Below are 21,627 nucleotides of genomic sequence, written 5' to 3' on the forward strand. Positions count from 1 at the left end.
TGCTTTCGACAGTTAACCCTTTCGCTCGCTTGCTTTCCGTCACTCTTTCTTCCGCCCTGTTCTGCCAGACGCTCACCCTGGCCGGCTGTCGGAAACCATTTCTTTCTTTTTCTTTTTCTTTTTTTTGGTCTAAACTTTTTGGCCATATGTTTCTCCCCTGTGTGGGTGGGTTGTGAAAGTAGAAACACTAGTGATCAGGTTTTCAGTTTGAATAATGATTGTGATCATTTCCTTGATTGCACCCAATAAATCAAAACAAAGGTCAAGCGCAGTAGTAGCTCTGAAGTCAGCTGAAGCACGACGTGACTGCTGCCGCTGCTGCTGCTGAGCAACACACAAACTAAGACAAGGGAGCAACATAAACAAAGTTGTGAGAATGAGATAATTGTGTCTTCCAGTTCATTAACCATGAATTTCAAAATTGCTGAAGATTATCACAGTTAACCCACACTTTCCAAAACACTTCACACTTCTGCCGTAAAAGTTAGCAAGTGGTCAGTGAACGCAGAAATAAAAAGTGAATCCTTTATTTACTTATTTTCCTCAAAAAGGTTATAAAAATAAAACTCAGTCTCAAAATTGGAAGGAAGAAAGATTTTGTTACTCTTCACTGCATGGATCTCTCCCTACTTGCCCCTAGCTTGTTTGATTGGTCTACTCTTAAGGACCTAAGGGCTTAAGGAGGAAGCAGCAATGGGTTAAGGAGAGGTGGATGAACTTGGTAATTTGGGGTATCCCTTCTCCTGGTTTTAGTTAGTCATGGAGGGGTGTGGGGGATCCCTTGAAGAGGAAAGCCCATACATGCACACCTTTTGCCTTCTTGGTAGTATTTCTGTTCTTTCCCCACTCTCTTTACCTTGATATTCCGTTTCCTTCTTTTCCTCTGTTCTCCCTCATCCCTCATTTTTTCTCACCTCTATCCCCGATACCCGCTAAAGACATTAGGAGCTGCGGAGCTCTACGCTAGCGGGATCTCCGGGCTCGTGGCTGCCATTGACATCTCGGTGGTTTGTTTTCCGTCTCTGTGGTGTCCAGAAGGGAGAAAGAGAGAGAGAGAGAGAGATCGAAAAGGAGGTTGTCTGTCTACTACTTAGTCTGCTTTTATGTGAACTTTAATGACCCACCATTTCCAGGGTCTCCTAAGTCAAAAAGCCCATTACAGAAAGACCTACACACCCTAAACACACGTGCGCAAGCAGGAACACACACATCACTCACTAATGGCAACTATGGACGAGCAACTATGAGCACGGAAAAATACTTATGTCTTAAATATACTGCAAAAGATTGTCCTTTGGCATTTTAATCAGAGAATCCTGCTGTTTCGTGAAGTTTTAGACTTCAGGATTTCTCCGATTGTTGATTTAGAAGGGCCAAACTGGGATGAGGAAAAAAGAAACCAATAAAATTATAATTATATTACAGAATTATTCTATAACTTTGGTTTTATTTTCCTCTGGAAAAGTTCATGACTAAATGCATCCATGAAATACAGAGCATTGCGCCGCAATAATTACCACTCGCAGACATGTGCTTACACAGTCATGCGTACGTACAGCCAAGGCCTTTGTGTGGCACAACACCAATCACTGATTTTGCCTCAGTGGTGACAGCCATTACTGTTGCTGCCATCAGAGGTCAGGACGGCTGCTCACTCTCCAAAATTGACTCCAATAAACACCTACAAGAAAATTCCACAAATCCTAAGGAGCAACAGGCTGCTTTAGGAGTACCAATCCAACTTGTGTGAATAACTGTATACAGTCAAAATCCTCCAAGTGGAGTGAGGGGGCAGATCACACAGAGCACAAAAGCCTATTATCACAAATGAGCTATAAATCATAAATACATCTACTTCTCTAACTGTTTCCATTTGTTGTGGGGTTTTTTGTGCAGGCTGTAGCTGTTTTTGGCATACACGCAGATGTTTTTGAATTGTCTAAAACACCAACGCAACAAAGACAGATATCAATTAATTACAGAGCTCTGTTACTTGATGCCATCAACATTTGAGAGATTTGCTGTTTGCAGTTTGTGGTTAAATGAGGACACCAGTGACACACAGACATCCAGTAGTCTTTAGAAAATCCTTGGCACATGTGGCCACTGGCATTATCTTCTGTACAAGGAGCAAAATATTATGCCGTGAATACACAGTAATACATCTAAGAGCAAATGATTGTTTCGTACAACAGCATAAATAAATAAATCAGACCCACATGTACTCTTAAAACATAGCGCCGCTCTGTTTGTCGACTTTAACCTTCCTCTCCTTCTCTGTTGTTTTGATTGTCTGTCTGTCCCCCCGTGAGACATCCGCAGTATCAAATGAGCAGAGCTCATAGCTGTTGCCACTGTGGGAAACCTTAATGCACCTTGAAAAATAATTACTTCTACTTTTTAGATGCCATGTCCATCCCCACTGCTCCACTTCATCACCCACAGGATAACTGATGCAAACCGGTGCATTCACGTGTGTACAGTATGTGTGTGTGTGTTTGTTGTTGTGTACCCGCTGCGGCTGCTAGCCTGCGGGCCTGTTTGCGTTGTTCGGTAGGAAGTGTTTGCAGTGAGTCATCCACAAAGGATTCCCTGTAGAAGGGGTGAATCGGAAAAGACAAGACCCCTTAGACAGTAGAGAGGGGGGAGAGGAATAGGAGGTGCAGAAATGGGCGGGGCTTCCGTAGAACTCTTGAGATATTGGCGCATAGAAATGATCAGATGTTATGGTCCAAAGTGGACTCGAAGACCACAGATCACTTTCCACGCGCCCCAGCGAAAGGTTTTCTTTGTTCATGTGACTTTTGTATGTATGGTTTTGCTCCATCAGATAGTGCACGATATTCAGACTGTAGGAACATAGGTGCTCGTCTTCTTTTGCAGTTTAAAAACTCCTTTCAAGAGTAATTTTGTTGATAGTAATAATAATAACAATCTATGTCATTTTTGCTCTCTGCTCAGCACAGAGTAGTGCCTTTCCCAGAACCACAATATGGGCATTTGTGAAACTTTCCATCTTTTTTGCATTGTTGACTTTGCTTCAGTTTTCTGTTATTAGTATTGCGTTTTGTGTCTGTGTTTTTGGTATACCCAAACCGCTCTTTTGGCATTGGATTAGGAAGACATACCTGGCGCACCTATTGCAATGTGTGTTCTGGCTTGCCCTGCTTTCCATGGATGGAATGAGTGCTAAAGGCAGGGAAAATAGAGGCACAGACAGACAAACAGAGAGAGAGAGGGAGAGAGAGCAAGCTGGGGAAAGCCTACACTCTGACTCAGAGGGGAGGTAAGGGAATTCCCTGGTGAGCCGGATAGTTTTTACATCTGGTAGGACTGGAGCGTTGCCTGGAGCTCAGCAGCACCATGCAGCCTGGTCTGCAGCAGGGAGAAGTCTGGTCCTCTCTACCTCTGCCTCAGGCTGGAGAGAGGCTTCTTAGCTCTAGCATAATCTGTAACTTTAGAACAACATGATCTACTACAGTAAGCTCGAGCTAATATTCCTCATGTGTAAAAGCTCCTCAGCATCGGACTGAAATGTTTGGATATTCATACCTTCATAGTTTGAAGAAGGCTATGACCTGAACTGCTAAGAGTTCATTCATGCACTGTTTATACTTGGCTGAACTCTTCCACCCTGGGCAAGTTTAAACACCAGACAAACTGGTCGATGTATTGTACTTGTAGCAGTATGTCTAGACTGTCCTTTGGCTTCAGGCTAGAATAACCTTCATGGCTCATACTGGCTCATAGTTCTGGCACTTTGGCACGATAAGACCAACCTCCACCCCTGCTTCAGGCATGAGATTTGGGATCTTACTGTCTCATTAGGATGGTATACTGCCCTCAATTTCAAAATCAGTAATTATTTATCACTGCTAGAATGGTTTAAGCCAGCGGTCTCCAACCTTTTTTGCGCCACGGACCGGTTTATGCCCGACAATATTTTCACGGACCGGCCTTTAAGGTGTCACAGATAAATACAACAAAATAAAACTAGTACCGGTACCGAAAAAAAGAAGATTTATTCATAACACACATGAAAAGACCCAGGAAAACTGAGTTAACGATAAAAACGATAACAAAATAACGTTGAAAACCGATAAAAACCCTGAAAACCATACATTTCACACCTGAGCCTCAACTTTCGCGGCCCGGTACCAAACGACTCACCGACCGGTACCGGTCCGAGGCCCGGGGGTTGGGGACCGCTGGTTTAAGCTCTCAAGCACCTTGCTAGAAGAGCATCATGAGGAATGTGTGAAAATGGAAGTTTCTTATCCGCAGTTTAAAGCTATATTTGTGCAGTGGCTTTGAGAACATCTATACATCAAAGGAACCAGTTGTGTGATAGCAGAAAAATGTTTACATTGTCCTGTGGCCTCTACACTTCTCTTTAGACATGTTTGAACATGTAATTGCCAGAAGAGTCTCTCGAACTGTGGAAAGATGGCCATTTTTGTCAGGGAAACATCTTAATATCCCTCCAGTTGATTAGAATAGTGATATACCTTAATGAAATGTGGCTCACTACATGGGTCTTTATGACCGATTTGGCTGCAAGCTGTTGGAGCGACCCTGCTCTGATATATCAAATGATCATCTACCTGCATTCTTTTTCACCATTCGCTCAGTTTCTAAGTGCGGTTCTCGCTGTGACTCTCGCTAGGCTGTGAAATAACATGCAACACACCATTAAGAGCAGCAAGCTTTGATGTCTTTCTAATGCTATCCACTCTACAAATACTATCCAAATGTACAAGTGCAGATGATCCTCCCACCGTCATTCTGAGTCTTCAGATCATTTTCAAACTCAGCGCCACACAGCTGGACTCTTAAAAAGAAGCATAAAATTTCACTCCGCTGACCGCCATCCTCCTCAGGCTACAACCCCAGGTCACGTCGGCTCACGCTTTCCCTGTTATACACCGAGAATAACTCACTTCCTGGCTATAAACCCATCATAAATCTACTGTCAAGTCGTAATTTATACGGAAGCCCCTCGATCTGAAGCAGACCCACATTTCTCCAATTTCACCAGGTCTTAGATTGGCAGAATCCAGTCGCTCCAGACGGGAAACGCAGCTGGGATCAGTCATGGTGGAATCCCTTTTGGGCTTTTTTGGCTTTGCGCCTCATTGGGCAACAAGGCGAATGCCGTGAAAAATGTGCATAAAATTACTGAAGCATTTTCATTCAAGGTGGCAATGGAGACGCAATAAAATGGAAAATAAACTTGACATAGGTAAACAGGAAAGAGATATAAATACTCTAAAATAATCTTCTCTGGAAAAGAGACGTAGCTGCAGAATATGTCTGGGTTGTTTCACAAGACAACCTCCGCATTTAAGCGTGTGATTCATAGTTTCCATTCTCAAAAATCCTGAAGTGAACTTGGTCAGTGGAAGCTGTTTTGCACTACACAATGCTTTTTGGAAGGAAAAAAAAAACACCTTTGGCTGTCACTATAAAAAAAAAAGTTAAATTTAAAAAAGGAAAAAAGAAAACGCTCAAATGCTAAAACCTGTGAGTTCATTGGGAGGTCAGACACACTGTTACTCAGCTATCTAGGGTTCTTAACTTGGGTAGGTAGTAACAAAAGGACTATAGTATATAAAACTAGAAATAACACAAATGAAAGGTTTGGACTTTATGAGGTTTTTTACAACAGCAGCTCTGTTGCCAGGTTGTCACCAGGCAGGTACACGATATTGTTTGTTGTCAGGAACTGAAGAAGAAATGACTCGAAGAGGCCTCACCCTACGTGCTGTCTAGCTGCCTGATGAATGAACATGTTGTCCTGGTTGTGCAGTGCTAGTCTTTGTGGACCAGATTTGCAAGAGTGAGTCATATATAGAAAAGCTGCCTGGTTAACATTTGAGCACAAAGTCTAAAAATAAGCGTGCTTCCATTTGTCCATGTGCATGCATGTGTTCATTCACTTCTTTGTTTGACCAAGGCAAGATTATGCCGTACCTAGAGCTCTCCAGACACAGCTCTTATATGCCACTTATTGTTTTTGTGCTTCCCCTGTTATAATTCAAGTTGAAGGCCAGAACAAAGGTAAAGGATGCTGTGGTTGCATGTGTGCATATGTGTGCATCGGTGTGCGTGCATTACGCGTGGGTGGACTTTGCTTGAAAGAGGAGGTGTTGTCAGGAACAGAAGCGTTTTGCAGATGTTGCAGGGAAGATGGAGAGAATGGAAAGTCCTGTGGTTATCACCCAAACAGCATGCCACAGGTGGCCCCATCCCAATTCCATCAAACTCTTAGCTTTGCTTCATACGATGCAGTGTGATTTGAAAAAAGTTTGACAGAACAAACTGATTTAGAGCTACCAAAGGTGAGACAAAAAAAAAAGATCAAGAGGGAGGCAGAGAGAAAAGTTTGAAAAACATGTTTACTAGTGGAGGCTGGGGTTGACGTCGGAGTCTAAGGTTTCCCTCTTGGAGTGTCTCCCAGAGCGGAGGCGGGTGAGATTCCCTCCTGGTTCCCCTAGACGTAACATGAGGAACGCTCATCTCTGTCTGCCTCTGTCTCTCCCCTTTTCTCTGACCTTCCCTGAGCCTGTGCTTGCTCTAATCGCCCTTCCATACTCTGAACAACTACACTGCATTACCTTTGCCTCATTCTTTCATGTACCTCAATCATCTGCCACATGCACAGGATCACACACTGTGCCCCCTGGCTACTGCTATTCCCCAAGTCATGCACTTCATCTCCATTGCAGTGAGGTACATTTCTCCATATGCAACTCTTATTTCCACCCAGTTCAAATACAAAAAAACCCTTATCTGATCTCTCCACCGTCTGTTTTTCTCTTCCCCCCATGTTTTAATATGGCCATTTTGGAAAGATATATCTACTGATGTTCACTCTCTGAATAATAAAGCTGACCACCCGCCCCCACTACCACATCTCACCAATAATAAGCCAGCCGTGACTGGAATCCTTTATTCTCTCGCTCTGTGCATGATGTGAAAAACATAATGCTTTGGGGAAAAAAACAAGGGTTTTACATCTTCCAGAGCTGCTGGGCTTTTGCTGTCGTTTATGTGGAAACTGTCTCTGATTATCTTATCTGATGGCTTCCTGCGCCTGACGCTGCAACTCTAGTTCTCTGTTTAATCTGCAAACTCCTACTTGCGCCTGTTAACATATAGTAGCACTGCCACACTACCCATCCATACAGTTGCGTCACCTGGTGTGCCACTGAAACAAAAGCTGTTCTGTGTCACTGTCATTCATGACAGCAGTAATGACTCATGGTTTCTGCTGAAAAAAGAAGGCGAAAAATTGCAGTGTGGTTGGTGTTGATTGCCGTAACAGAGCCCAGAGCGTCTGTTCACAAAGGTGCGGCGTGAAATCACAAAGAGGACGCAAAGAATGTGAACTGAGCTTCTGCAGGCTCCCAACAGCTGCAGCGGCACACAGGCCTTTTATTGCGAGGCAGCGAGGGGAAACCTCACCACAACAAGAAGAGAAGAAGGGCGGGGAAGAAAGGAAAAGAAGTAGGGGGAGCAAAATAGAAAAAGAAAAAAAAATCTAATCAAGGGACAGAAATAGTGCAGGACTTTACAGAGACAGATGAAGAAAAGAGAGGATGCATTCCTTGTCGAACGTTAGAGAACAAACACAACCCGGCTCGTGGCTATACCAAAGCGGCTTCCCCTTTTTTTGTGCTTTGGTCCAAAACCTTAAAGTCTTCACTTCAAACTTAGATAAGCAACACATTCTTACATTGGAGCTGCAAAAATTGTTGAAATTGTTTTTAAGAAATGAAAGTTAATAAATTATCAATTCACTAAGAAGCTCATCTGAAAGAAGAGGGAAATATTTAGTTCATAATTAAATAATAAAATCTGAAAAATTCGACTAGAAGCAACTTAATAGAGTCAAAATAAGGGCAGACTCCCTCTGGTGCATTGAAACTGGTGTAGCTAGAGTAGAATAAGCAGGTGATCGATGGAGATTTTGGAGTTGATGTCCTCAACAACCTGGATCAGGTCGAGTTTCAATTGTCTCACGATGCTTTTTATTATAACGTAAAGACTCTACAGTATTAGAAAGAAACCCCAACACAACAATCAAGTGCTCTGTTTATGTTCCCTTATTATTCAAGACCTTCCATGTCATAAGTAGAATTTTAAATTCAATTCTGGGCTTAACGGGGAGCCAACATGGGAGAAATATGTGATCCAGAACTCTTTTTAGTCCCAGTCAGAGTTCTGGATCAACTGAAGGCTATTCTGGGAGCTTTTAGGACAGCCTGATAATAATGAATTAGAATAGTCCAGCCTAGAAGTGATGCATGCATAAACTAGCTTTTCAGCATCACTGTGACACAGGATGTTTCTAATTTTAGAGATGTCAAAGAGGAGGGTGCGTGACAGACAGCCTGAAAGGGGGAGTGAAAAAACACTAGAGAGAACAGGAGCAGGTCTATTATAGGAAAGAATAGTGACGAAAACGTTTGAATGAGATGACTTTGACAGTGTGAAAATGAAACTGATGAAATAAAAAGATCCAAAACAGCACATATCAACAAGAACTTGAGAGAACAGAATTTCTTTATTGAATTTCTGTTGAAACCGTGATGTTTTTTTTCCCCAAATCCAAAAGTCTGTAGCCACACTCCAAATGAGGTCCATCTCATCTATATGTTGATGTAGTTTGTAAGGGCCTCCGCTAAATAATGCATTTGTCTTTTTGCAAAACAGATGGGCATCATCTTTGGGAGACGGAAGCCAAAGTTGACAAGGAATCCATCAAATCAGTGAGTGCACCTTACCAGCATGATTTATTTGAAATGCTCGTGCTGTCTCCAGTCCCACCTTCCCGTGAGACTTTTTCTCCTTTTCCTCTCTCTGTCTCTTCCTCATCTGTCCCCTGTAATGATGTAACCTTTGCTAAGTTATTACAAATTGCAACATAGACAATGATGTTTAGCCGATGCAATCCTGAATGGAATTTTCACAAAATCTCCTTATCCTCTTGGAAGTAATTAGACGCAGGCTGTCATGTTGTTTTTGCATCTAATCCATGAAGATACACATGTATGGGTTACACACACACACACACACACACACACACACACACACACACACACACACACACACACACACACAATCCTCCTAGCATAGCCAGACGTTTAGTTCACAGTGAGGTGTGCTGAATTGGGCTCAAACACCTCATCTACGTTGAGACCGTGCAGCCAAGTGCAAATCGCACCCTACCTGCTGCCTTTCATGAGGGTGGTAATGAGAAAATAAACCAGTGTACTCGTTTAACTGACGCTCAGTCGGACTGTTAATGTAAAAGCAAGCGAAAAGGGAATCGTCAACAGAGGGAATGAGGCAAATGTTTTTCTATGTGTCACAGGGAGCTGCCTGAGCTCTGGACTTAATTAAGATTTCATCAAGGTTCATTAGGCCTGCTTTTTACTGTGGACAGAGTCAAGAACAGAACCTGTTTGCTTGTGCAGGATGACAGTATGTTTTGAAATGCCGATTCTTTTCATCAACTGTGTCAACCCACTGTAAACTAACTGAGGTGATTTACACTCACACATAGTTAACTATCCCCAACTAAAGTCTGCAAGTCGGGATGTTTGTCGTTGGCTTGCCGCTGCTGTTTCGCTCGGGTAAATGACTCGGTTGCATCAGTAGGACAAATATGGAGTGTGGTGTCTAATTGTGCCGCAGGGCCGGCTGATGCGTGATGGCTAGAGTCCCGGATGCTGGAAAATTAGCAGTCAGCATTGATAAAACACAAATCTTACAGTGTGTTTGTAAATCTAATAAACAATTACTTAGAGACAGCGAGCGAGAACAGGCCCTCTTCTTATGCCAGCTGCGACTAGACTACTCTAAAGTGCTCCAGTCTGACTGCCTGCTCGACTGTGTTTTTATTGCCATCCAGAGTGTGCTAACTTTCACGGGGTTGGGAAGCGAGGGAAAGCGGCGCGCACGCACTTAACACCCTAAAGTCTGCCACCTGCATGTTTTTCTTTGTCATTATCTGGAGGGTAGACTGGTGCTGAGCTCACCTCCGACTTCCCCCCACCAACCCGTCCCTCCCACCTTCCTTCAAGTGCGGCAATGACCAACAGAAACCTGCTCTCTGTCAAAAAATGCCTCACTCTGAGCCTGTTTAGATCCAGAGGAGAGTCACAGCTGCCCCGGGATCATTTTTTTTGCAATGTTCTCAATATACTTGCAAGTTCATATCCATACAGACTTTCTGTGGTGTAGCGATGCAGAGGAGGCGAGCAGGCAAGCCAGCAAAGGCACGGCTGTACAAACAAATAAGCTGGCTGCCTCCCTCCTCTCGTGCAGTACAGGGACGATGCTAAAGCTCCTGGGTTTTCCTCAGAGACAAACACAGGCACTGGACCAACCTCTTGAGCTCTCGTGCTGCATCTACACAGTCCAGACGTGCTCATTTAGACCTGCTCCCAGTCCAGCCTCTTGGAAACAGTATCCTGAATACTGGCCAACTGCAAAACAAACATAGCTGTTGATTAACCTCTTAATTCCCACAGGTGTACAGTCATTATAAACCCATGCTGTGTAGTCTTTCCAGTCTTTTGAATTTGCAGAACTTCCTTTGAAAATATTGTGGTGATCCATGCTTTCCAAAGATGCAAAAACGCCTCAGCCTAACTTTGAGACAAAGCAAGAAATAAAAAGTTTAAACTACAAAGCACAAAGTACTAAAAAGAAGTTGGTTATTTAAGAGGAAATGTGAAAATCAAAATGACGTCTCACACCTGAGTTTTTATTATCATATCATATTTCTGTTTTAGAACGCTCTTGTTGTGGAGATCCCACCATATAGGAACCAGAGAATATCCAGCTCGGTGCAGGTTAACTTCTATGTCTGCAACGGCAAGAGGAAGAGGAGCCAGTCCCAGCGCTTTACCTACCTTCCTCCAAATGGTAATAATCATCCACCCACCCTTTCTATAACCAGTGACACTGCAACACTCCTATGCTTTGCACAAGCTGCACGCTTTGCGTTCTTTATTGCAACTGTGTGCCTTTTCACACCTTGACAGCCATTCGTCCTATTTTACCTCATCCGTTAAAGTGCTACGTGAAATTTGTAGCCCCCCTTTTTTTTGTGAATGTTTTTGACGTTGTAAGTGGCAGCACTTGGCTGAAGCCTCTGAGCGAGTGCAGGAGGTGTGAAGTGTGTTTATTCTGCAGTGACAGCACGTTCCCCAGCCATGAGGTGCACCTACTGAGTGACAGAGCCTCCGAGCACTGTTGATGTAGAGGAGTCAATCTCCCAGCGACCTGACTTTCACACCCGGCCCCACACATTCTCTTCCAGCACACTTATGAATTGACAAAAAAACATCCACGCACACACACACACACACACACAGCCAGCCATTGCTTTGCCATATCATTCATGTAGCAACCTGAAAACCCAGAAATACCTCTGTGTGTGTGTGTGTGTGTGTGTGTGTGTGTGTGTGTGTGTGTGTGTGTGTGTGTGTGTGTGTGTGTTTATCACAAGCCTCAGTGTTTATAGATGGCTTTCACGTTGGAATTTGAAGAATGTATTGTTAAGAGTTAAAAAGTTCAGCCTCAAAATTACATTGCGAGCTGTTTGCTCTTCACAGTAGGCACAGGTGAAATATCATCTTCAGTATCGCTTTCAAGCATCCCACGAGAATAGCATTATTTTATTGCGCCGGTTTGCTCTTTCAAGCCGCAGCTTTCCAAATATGGTGCCATAGTAAGTCCTTTGCTTGTTGGTCTGCTGAGAAGCGGCACCGACGCAGTTAAGAGCTTTTCAAGACACCGGAGAACTCTTCTGCCTCTTTAAACAGTAGTTGCTGAAGGCAGACTTAGCAAATGCTGCAGCTCATTTGCTCGAGCCGGTTTTGGAATTCTAACCAGCAACCATGCTTTTACAAGGCACGCATTCCCCTTGTGATAACCAGCGAAATCCATTAGATCAAAACAGTGGTATCTTGTTTTCATTGATCAGAGCCTAATGGGTCTAATGCTTCTGGGATAGCAGGCAAGCAATGTGTTTAAAGACCAGAGCTGTTAATAAGATGTGACATTTAGATTATCAGCAGATGCATTTATGGCCTCGGGAGATAAGTGATCAGGATTTTGGATGAGGCTCTGAGAACAAATAGAGCACAGCCCTATTTGGAGATGCCTGATAATATGATGAACAAGTGCATTGTGGGTAACCGGACAAGTGTGGGACAAGACAAACTGTGGCCATATATAGCTGCTCATCTGTTTCATATAGAAAGAGACAGAGAGAAAAGGAGATGCAAAGGCTTTTCAACATCCACGGCGCATCTCAAAGTCAGTTCTCTGAGCGTGCACGCAGCTCTAATTAAAAGATGGCTTGTTGTGTTTTTTCCTTTGCTGCCAAATAAACCACAAGTACAGCGTGGACCACACAAGCGGGGCCCATGTCTTGTCAAAGAAGTTTAATTAACTTACAAGTGTTACAGCCAAAGCGACCACGACAAGGTTTTTGAGTTCTATTTTCAGATACAGCATACGCATTAAAAAACTACAGCTGATCATATGAAAAACAGAGACTCTGTTGGGAGATAGCAGGTGAAGCAGAACACAGAGCTTGAGTTCCATAGTTGTGATCTACCTGGTAAAAACTTTGGTTTTATTTTTTTGACCACAATGTTAAAATTGTTCTAATTATCACAAACAGACTGTGCACAGTGATGATGACTGCAATCGTTTCACAGTTTCAATACTGCAGCAGAGAATGAGGAAACCCTAGTGAAGCTGTTTGCTTTTGAGGGTTTCAGTGTGTGTGTGTCAACAGTGAGTGAAACAACCAACACTGCGGCCATGTACTCGGGGTGGGCTGCGGAGGAGAACACCCACACACACGCATAGACACACATTGCTGTCGACACTTTTTTTTACTTCTTCTTTTTTTTGCTCGCTCGTATGAAAAGACTCTTCCGGCCCTATGTCCCACTTCAAGCACAGTTGTGGTCTCTGACGTTGTTTAGAAAGAACATTTCTTTCACACTCTGCTGTCTGTTCATCTATAAAAAGCAAACCAAAACCTTAAAATAGCCCAACTTGTTTAAAACAGCGGAAGGATGAAGCAAACACTCTCTGGGACCCAGATGCTAGTGAAAACCACCTTTATTTTCCATTCAGGTCATGTGACCATCTTGTTATTCTTTGACACTAATGCATATGTGGTTGGCAATGCTGCGGCTAAACATTGATACCTGCATTTGAAGAACAAAACACATCGGGGGGGGGGTAATAAAACAAACAAACTGTTTGCTATATTTTGCCCCGCAAGTACACCAGACATATTATTTCAACAGGCATCATTATTTCAGCAGATCTGTATGTTCACTGCCTCTGTTGTTAATTAAGAAGTTTATATTAGGCCCGTCAGATGCAGTGGAAAGATAGCAATAGATGGATGCTGCGGAATTTTGAGACATTGCCATGCTAATATATTGCAAAAAAATGGACATGCTCTATGTAAGTGAGGAAGAGGTGAATTGTGTATACAAAGCAGGAAACTGTTAGAGGAAGTGCCAAATACTGCAGTTCCTTTAGGCTGGCTGCTAAGGAAGGTAATAATTCAGTTCAGTTCAATTCAATATAGTTATACAGCGCCAAATCACAACACAACACAGTCATAGTCACAACAGTTGCCTCAAGGCGCTTTATATTGTAAGATAGGCCCTACAATAATACATACAGAGAGAAACCCAGCAATCATATGGCCCCCTATGAGCAAGCACTTTGGTGACAGTGGAAAGGAAAAACTCGCTTTTAACAGGAAGAAACCTCCGGCAGAACCAGGCTCAGGGAGGGGCGGCTGTCTGCCGCAACCTGATGGGTCGGTAATACCAATAGACTTAAATTTTAGCAGAAATAGTGCAAAAACTGTTTTGGTCTGTATGTCTAATTCCTCATTTCTGACTATACGGGGCTGACTATACTGACTATACGGGCAAACGTGGCTCCTGGTCGTTGTGTCCTTGGGCAAGACACTTTACCCTCCCGCCTACTGGTGTTGGCCAGAGGGGCCGATGGCGCGATATGGCAGCCTCGCTTCTGTCAGTCTGCCCCAGGGCAGCTGTGGCTACAACTGTAGCTTGCCTCCACCAGTGTGTGAATGTGAGAGTGAATGGTATTGTAAAGCGCTTTGGGTGCCTTGAAAAACGCTATATAAATCCAATCCGTTATTATTATATAAAATTTATGTATCACATTATGTTAAGGCTTAAAGTTTCATTATTTGGGACAACTGTGACTGACATTTGGCTGCTGCTAGCTGGACTGTTAGCTGTCTGCTAGGCTAAACTGGACTTCTCTGTCCTGATTGTGGTGTCGCTCATATGACTTTCTGTGCACACAATTGCATCAACGGCATATCTAAGAAGTCTGCGTTCCAGTTTTGGTGAGTAAAATTTCAGTATATTATTTATATGTTTGTAGTTAGAAGGTATCTCAGGAGACACCCTTGATAACCAAACTTCATAGTATTAGTTGATAATTCAGCAACCAAACTACTAGTCCAAATATAGTCATGTTTTACATCAAAAGGCTATCCGGTCTTTAAGTGATGACGTGATGAACCCTGCTTCCGGGCCCAAACTACTCTGCGTTTAATAACGCTGTTGTGCTTTTATCATGTTTTAATGCTTTGTATCTTGTTCTATTTAATCTCAACAAGCCCCTAAAAACAGTCAGTGATCACTGTCGGCCTCTCTCAGTTTTTGTTACCACTATTCAATTTAAAGCTGAGTTTTTTAAACCTTACAATGTAATTACAGCTCAGCCCATGCAGCAGTATATTAATGACTAACCTCGTATTGTGGATGGATTATCTAAGATGTTTTCCTGACTGAAGTTTGATCCGTTTACAGCATCCTGCCATGAGATTGCATTTGCCCCTAACCATCGGGAACCCTCACCTCAACTTTTATTGAGTGGAAAAAAGCCTTCCATTCATCCTCCAGCTTTACTGTTTATATTATGCTAACATAGATGTGTTGCTAGCGATCACGTAGCACATCATTATATACCAGCTAGCCAAACTTCAGTAACCCTACAAAACTCACTGCTGTTTAGTTTTCTGTCTTCATTTATGTTGGAAGTGATAGCAGAGCTGTACGTCTTAATTTGTTTCAGAAATCCCTCAGTCTGAACATGCTATATTATATTTAGATGGAAGCTAGCGAGCTAACTCCCTGCTAACTTCTAACTCCGTTAAACTTCATAAATTCTTCATGGATGCCTGGATGTTAAACTTAATTGTTACACCTGGTAGAGCAGCCACATTGATCATTTTATTACAGATGAAAGAATGTAGACAGTTTTTCAACTCTCAGTAATGCTGCAGTGATTGTTTGACTTGGAGACCTGCAGCAGTGTTTGGGCCCAGACATAGCTAATGACGTTAGACTTAAAGACCAGATAGCTATCTTTTATATGCAGTCTATGATATACACAAAGCAACCCCCGCCTGTGTCCAAGTGAGTACAAGAACTTGACCTTTCCTTTTACAGAACAAAATAAAGATTATTTTTTAGAATCTTGAGAAAAAAAGAGTTTTACCAGTTATGGAAAAAATGTTTCTCCATTGGGATGAACTGATTATGAGGTATAGGTGCATTTAGCCAATGAGTCGAGAAGACTGCTATTGTTTAAATATACCATCAGCAGCATTTGCGGTTGAAGCCTAAGTGCCTGTCTGTGATGATGAGATGTACATGCAGAACAACTGTCGTCTGGTTCCCAGAATGAGCTTCCCTTTTCCGAGCTCCCGTCCAATAATTCTTGCGTGTGTAGAGATGTGACGTGTTGCTCTTGAAATAAGAAACAGTTTTCACCAACCACATTAAACAACAAATGCTAAAAAAATGCTGGCAGTGACCAAAGCTCGGGCGAAGAACTTCTCGGAACCCCTTTATTTTTACAGGCCGTTTGGAGATTCCTCTGTAATATCAAGTTCTATTCTTAACGCAAATGGCTGCCTACTCTCCCCCACCATCACTGCATCAGTCTGTGGTTGGAGCTGGAGAGGGTAGAGCCAGAAACATGTTCTGTGACACATACAGGAAAAGTTAATGAACCACACGTTGATCTTTTGTTGTAAATATTTGCACAGTCATGTTTTTCTAAAAAAAAAAAAAAAATCTGGACAATGACTGAACTGTTTCTGTCAGGTCTGCAGCTTTGGGTGTTTTTACACTAACCTACAGTATACCAAAGCCCACGGTATGCTGTGTGTCCAGATTGCCTACACAGTGGGACACGGTGCACGAGGTACCTTTGAGTTAATGAACTACCACCTGCTCCATGTTAAATGTCACGGGAGATTCATGCCAATAGTATGAGGTGTGTCCAGAATTTCTTAAAATGTTTTTCACAGTGGCATAATAGTATCATATTTTACCAGTGGAAAAGAGTGTTAGAACCTATTGCATCCTAAAATACCTCTTGAATTTGCCCAGAAGTACAGATGCTCTTCTTTAGAAAGTGTTTTATAAAGCTCACATAAGCCCTGCTTGCTTTTTTTAATGAAATAAACAGATACAGACACACATCACTGTCCCTATTCCCATCAGAGGAAACAAGTGCTCAGTAAAATACCTAGATCATTCCTGATCAGTTCAATACAAGCAGACAGAAGGGAAAACTGCCAGAAATGGAGAGAAAACCATGTGCGGAGCATCAACAGTCTGTGGGCCATAACCCACAGGTTGGGAGGAAATAGAAGCCAGCTGAAGTTGCACTGGGCCCGGTGAATCTGTTTTCTCATTTCTCATATAAAGTTGAAATGAGACACAGAGATGGACCAAGCTGGAGGAAACACGTCTGTTTATAAATCGAGGAGGGAGGAGTATGAATTTTGGAGAAAATGTTTGCAACTTTGGAGAACAGGCAGGTGGAGGTTTTGCTTAATGTAAAAAACAATGCTTAGAATTTCCTTTACTCTTAATGAACAGCCTTTTCCTACATAAGTCAAACATGTCAAACAGCCGTCCCATTATGCTGAATGCGAAATGAGGAACGGCGTTGCACCAGGCCCAAATGTGGATTCAAGGACAACCTGATTAGAACTTGGTTTTAAAAGGTCAAGGTCACGGTGAGCTTACAAAACACATGTTGGGCTATAACGCCAGACTTTATACACTAATTATGACACAATTTCATAAAAATGTCTAATAGGATAAAAAGATAAAGCTGTAAAAACACTCTTTCTGGCAGCTGGTCAATGTCATAATCCAAGAATAGAAGACAGCGAGGTTGCAATTGCTGTATATTTCGCATGTGCTCAGATACTTAAATAATGACAGCAATCTTTGGTGAAAGGCATCTGTACATGCAATAAATTACTCTGGACGTATGCAACTTGCATTATTATTATTATTATTATTATTATTATTATTATATTGTAATTATTATTATTTTTTCATTTAACTTCTGCAAGGAGACATTTGAAACAAGATATCAGTTTTCAGAATCCGTTAAGCGCGATGTTCTTAAATATTTAACGGGACTTTTGTTTTTTTGACTGATTTCATAAGGCAGAAGGTTAAATGTGTTTCAAATTAGAGGCAGCAATGCAGATCGGGACCCCAAGCTAAAATATGAAAATGGTCTCATTTTATGACATTTCCACTCTGATATCACACCCTCGGCTCCTTGGCACACTTCTGTCCATTCACACCAGAGAAAAAGGCACAGGAGACAAAGACAATCTGGAGGGAAGTAACTGTGGATGTTATGTGAGCATGTGACTCACTTGTTATTCCCCAGGCCACGGAGAGGAGGCCTGTGCATCATGGGACTCGCCTCACTGTGCTGCCCCAGACACCAAGCCTGGTCTCTGGGCTCTGAAAGCAGACAAGGCTGACGTAAATGTGTTCCCTGCCGCGTTATCGCTGCTCTGTAGCTCGGCACCCCTGGAGGCTACAGACGCGTTTGGTGCCTTTTCAGACCAAGCTCTCACATACCTAGATGTCTTTTTTTTTGACACAGTAAGGGACAGTTTGCCTTTTTTTCTGTCAGTGAAAGGTTCTATTATGTACAAAAATCATACACACAGACATCTTATTCATATTGACAGCTTCAAGTAAATGTCACTACGAAGTACATTTAGCCAAAAACTTTTAATGGCTGGCACCAAACAGTCACCACACCCATTAACACATTTTAACAATTGCTAGGAATAAACAGTATGTCCATTGTGACTCAGAAGCCTTTGCTGTGCATTTGGGTATCTTAACACGGGCCTATTACTTTTGTGCTGGCACAGCCTGTGCATGTGTACTTATATAATAACTCAGCAGTGAGCTTGTTAATATGGATCCCTCTCCGTCACTCAACCCGGTCCATAAACACACCGCTGTTTATGAAGGCTTCGGATTGTGATTGAAATTTTCAATTAATAGAAAACCTTTCTTGACAGTGACGAGGAAGTATGTGATACCTGTCAGTCAGAAGTAATCAGGAAACAACGCAGACAGTCTGCACTGGATTAGAAGTTAGAAGGGAGCAGGCAGGATGATCAAATGGGGTCACTGCACTCTCTGCATTAGCTGAGGTCTGAAGCTCCTGAAACCACAGGCACAGCTCTGCAACCTCTTAAGCAGCTCAGGCAGCCTAATCAAAATCAAATCATCTCCTTTTTTTCACCCCCCCCACCCCCCACCCCCACCCCACCACCACCACCACTATCTTTTTGGTCCTGAGAGAAACAATTACTTCTGGAGTGTGGAGGAAACCTGGGGGTCCAGAGCAGCAGCAGCAGCAACAGCAGCAGCACTCCACTGCTTTAAAGTACTTTTATTGGATATCAGAGCTGGAGGAGAGTCCAAAGAAAATAGGTCCTATTCATTATTAGAGCCAGCTGTGGCTTTCCACACTGATGACTCATCCATTTTTCTTTCCTCCCTATTCTTTTGCTTTTTTTCACGGTGTGGTAAAGATGGGTGGCAAAAGAGGAGGCGTAAGGATTTCTCTGTTAGAGGACTCTGCCAAGTTGACGCTGAGCCCAGATCCACTGGTGGTTGTTTGTTTGGATTATAAAGGGTATCACAGGCGCAGTTCTGCCTGCTCGATGCTTTACTCAGCCTCAGTCATACGCTCACTGCGCCACGTGGATTCCCTGCACGTTTTATAACCTCTCCTTTCTTTCTTTCTTTCTTTCTACTTTCCCCCATCAGTGCCGATCATAAAGACAGAACCCCACGATGAATATGATTCTCTGGGTACCGTGGGGCTCTCCATGCATTCCACTCCTTACTACAGCCAGCCAAGACTCACTCCCATCATGCCTGTGGCTGACCCTGAAGCCTGCCTGGTTGAGGGCTACCCTTCGTGCCCACCTCGCCATGCTGCCATGCCATCGTCACCCCCCAGTTCAAGCCCCACCCTTCATGACCTGTCTCCTGTGGCATTCAGCAAGTGCCTCCCCAACAGCCCCACCCACGCAGCAGTACCACCGGGACCCATGGTAGCACCCCCTATTCAGGACAACCCTGGCCACCCTAATCTCGCCCACCCATCTTCGCCAGATAACAACTCTTCTCTAGGGTTGCTCCACTCCCAGGGTAGCCCCAACCACCTCAACAGCCCAGGACGCCATAACTACCACCCTATCTATACCAACAGCAGCCCCTCATCTTCCCCAGCGTCCCACCCTTCCACTCCAGTTGGGCCTGCGGAGAGCCCATTCGTTCAGGCCTACAGCCCAGTTGGCTCAGCCCAAGCTGGAGGGAGGTCACCAAGCTTGCTACCTGAGGATGCCAGCCCACCTTCGATGGCCATCACCGTCAAGCAGGAGCCCCAGGAACTGGACCAGATGTACCTAGATGACGGTGAGTTCCTGCAGTGTATGCACATTATCCAGAATAATAACTAAATAAAGTTATACGTTTCTCTTTATGAGATCACTGTCCGTGCCAAAACTGGCTGTTTGCGCAACACATCACATTTATTTAACAGCTTTTTCTTATCTGCAAGCCCTCACGCACGGCCGCACCCTACTGCACCTCAGAGTATTTCCTGAAAAAAATTCTGGCAGCATATTTACGTCAGATTTGTTTAATTTTAGGCCCAGCGGATTTATTTGCTTTTGGTTTTAATGTGCCGGCCAGCTTATGTTGTCCGAATGGCCGCTTGACTTTCAAACGGTAAATTGCCTTGATGGGATTTTGAAACAATCTGTCAAAACATCACAGCACTGGGGTCAGCCGGGGTGCAGCCGAACAAAAACAGTGGCACACGCGTAGCGATCCAAACTGTTGACACAACGACTAATGAAGGAAGCAAAACAATGGGTAGGGGTTTCCTGAGCCGGCCCACCCCCTCCTCATCGCCACCCCCAAATATCTGGGAGGGATGCTGGGACACAGGAGGCAGAGGCTTTGTTTTCCCATCATTTCCCCACGGAGTCCACACCATGCAGCTGTCGTCATCAGGGGAGACTGTGGGGTCACCAGTCTCCCTCTAGCAATGAAACCAGTCACACCCAAGAGACCATATGGTTGGGTTTATTGCCTCCTGTGTCCATCGCACATTGTGTCTCTAAGGGCAGCAACCTGTTATCTGTGTTAGCAGAAGCTCCACTTGCTGTTATGATATATATCCATAGAGCACATCCCTGGCATCCACCCAGCTTGACCTGTTAAAATCTGCCTGCAAACTACTAGAGGTGGTGGAGAGGGGAGGGAGGCGCCACCGCATTGAACTCAGGAATATCACCCTTCCTGTGCACCTTTTGTTCAGTAAACTAATGTTGTTGCATGTGTGTGTATGAGCTCATACGCATTCACTCAACAGCTCTGGGAGTACAGGGGTGATAGGCATGAGGGGACCTGGGGAGCTTTGCTGTGGAACTGTAATTGAGTTGAAAAGCAGTTGTCAGCATATCTGTCAGTCTTGATGAGTCCCGTTAGTCGTTATCTCATAAACAGACAATACAGACACAGGAGGGATGTCTGCCCCTTATCAGCTCTATAAACTGATTTGAAACTTTCTCTTTCCTCTAAAAAAAACAACAAAAGTAAATCAATCTTTTAGACTTTTTCCTCTTTGAATTCATACAAATCTGGACTGTCTGGAGATGTAAGCTGAATCCTTTCTTGTTGCTTTCAATAATTACGGCAGCAGAAGCGTTCACGTGGGCATTAATTGAATAAAGTAAAACAATAGCTTTATTTTGAGTTTTCTACTACGGTTGCCAAACGGGTCCTTTTACACCAACCGACGTGGCAGTGCTCATCCAAGTAACCTTGTTTCTCTTCCCCGCTACTCCATCCTCTGTCACTTTAGCAGGCTCAGTCTTCCTCTGACCCGGTGGCCAAATGTATCCAGCCTGCGATTATAGCTACATTAGGGACGCACAGGAATGTGTATTGATTGACCAAAGACAGTGAGGCAGCCCCTTGAAAACCTCAGCGTGCTGCCGTTTACATCACCTAACGTCTGTGCAAGCATCTGTGGTAAACTCTTGGAGTCCTGGTAAGTGTGCGGTGGTAACAGCATACTGCCAAGGCATCTGCTGCTCCAAGGCCCGACCCTATCCAAAACCCCTCAAATGAGCCCTGAGCTAAAATAAATAGGATCGGAAGGCAG

At 43.6% G+C, this 21,627-nt stretch overlaps 1 protein-coding gene across 2 annotated transcripts in view; it reads left to right on the forward strand.

The window, feature by feature from the left end:
• The window catches only part of LOC120722185 (nuclear factor of activated T-cells, cytoplasmic 1-like), a 59,364-nt gene that overhangs the window by 22,090 nt on the left and 15,647 nt on the right, over positions 1 to 21,627 (forward strand). For both annotated transcript variants that reach the window (XM_040013065.1, XM_040013064.1), the window contains 3 exons: positions 8,719 to 8,774; positions 10,806 to 10,938; positions 19,215 to 19,868. In XM_040013065.1, coding sequence (XP_039868999.1) covers positions 8,719 to 8,774; positions 10,806 to 10,938; positions 19,215 to 19,868 — 843 coding nt within the window. The remainder of the gene's footprint in view (positions 1 to 8,718; positions 8,775 to 10,805; positions 10,939 to 19,214; positions 19,869 to 21,627) is intronic.

This window comes from Simochromis diagramma, unplaced genomic scaffold, assembly GCF_900408965.1.
Source record: "Simochromis diagramma unplaced genomic scaffold, fSimDia1.1 OVJJ01000618.1, whole genome shotgun sequence".
In the NCBI taxonomy this organism is placed as follows: Eukaryota; Metazoa; Chordata; class Actinopteri; order Cichliformes; family Cichlidae; genus Simochromis; species Simochromis diagramma.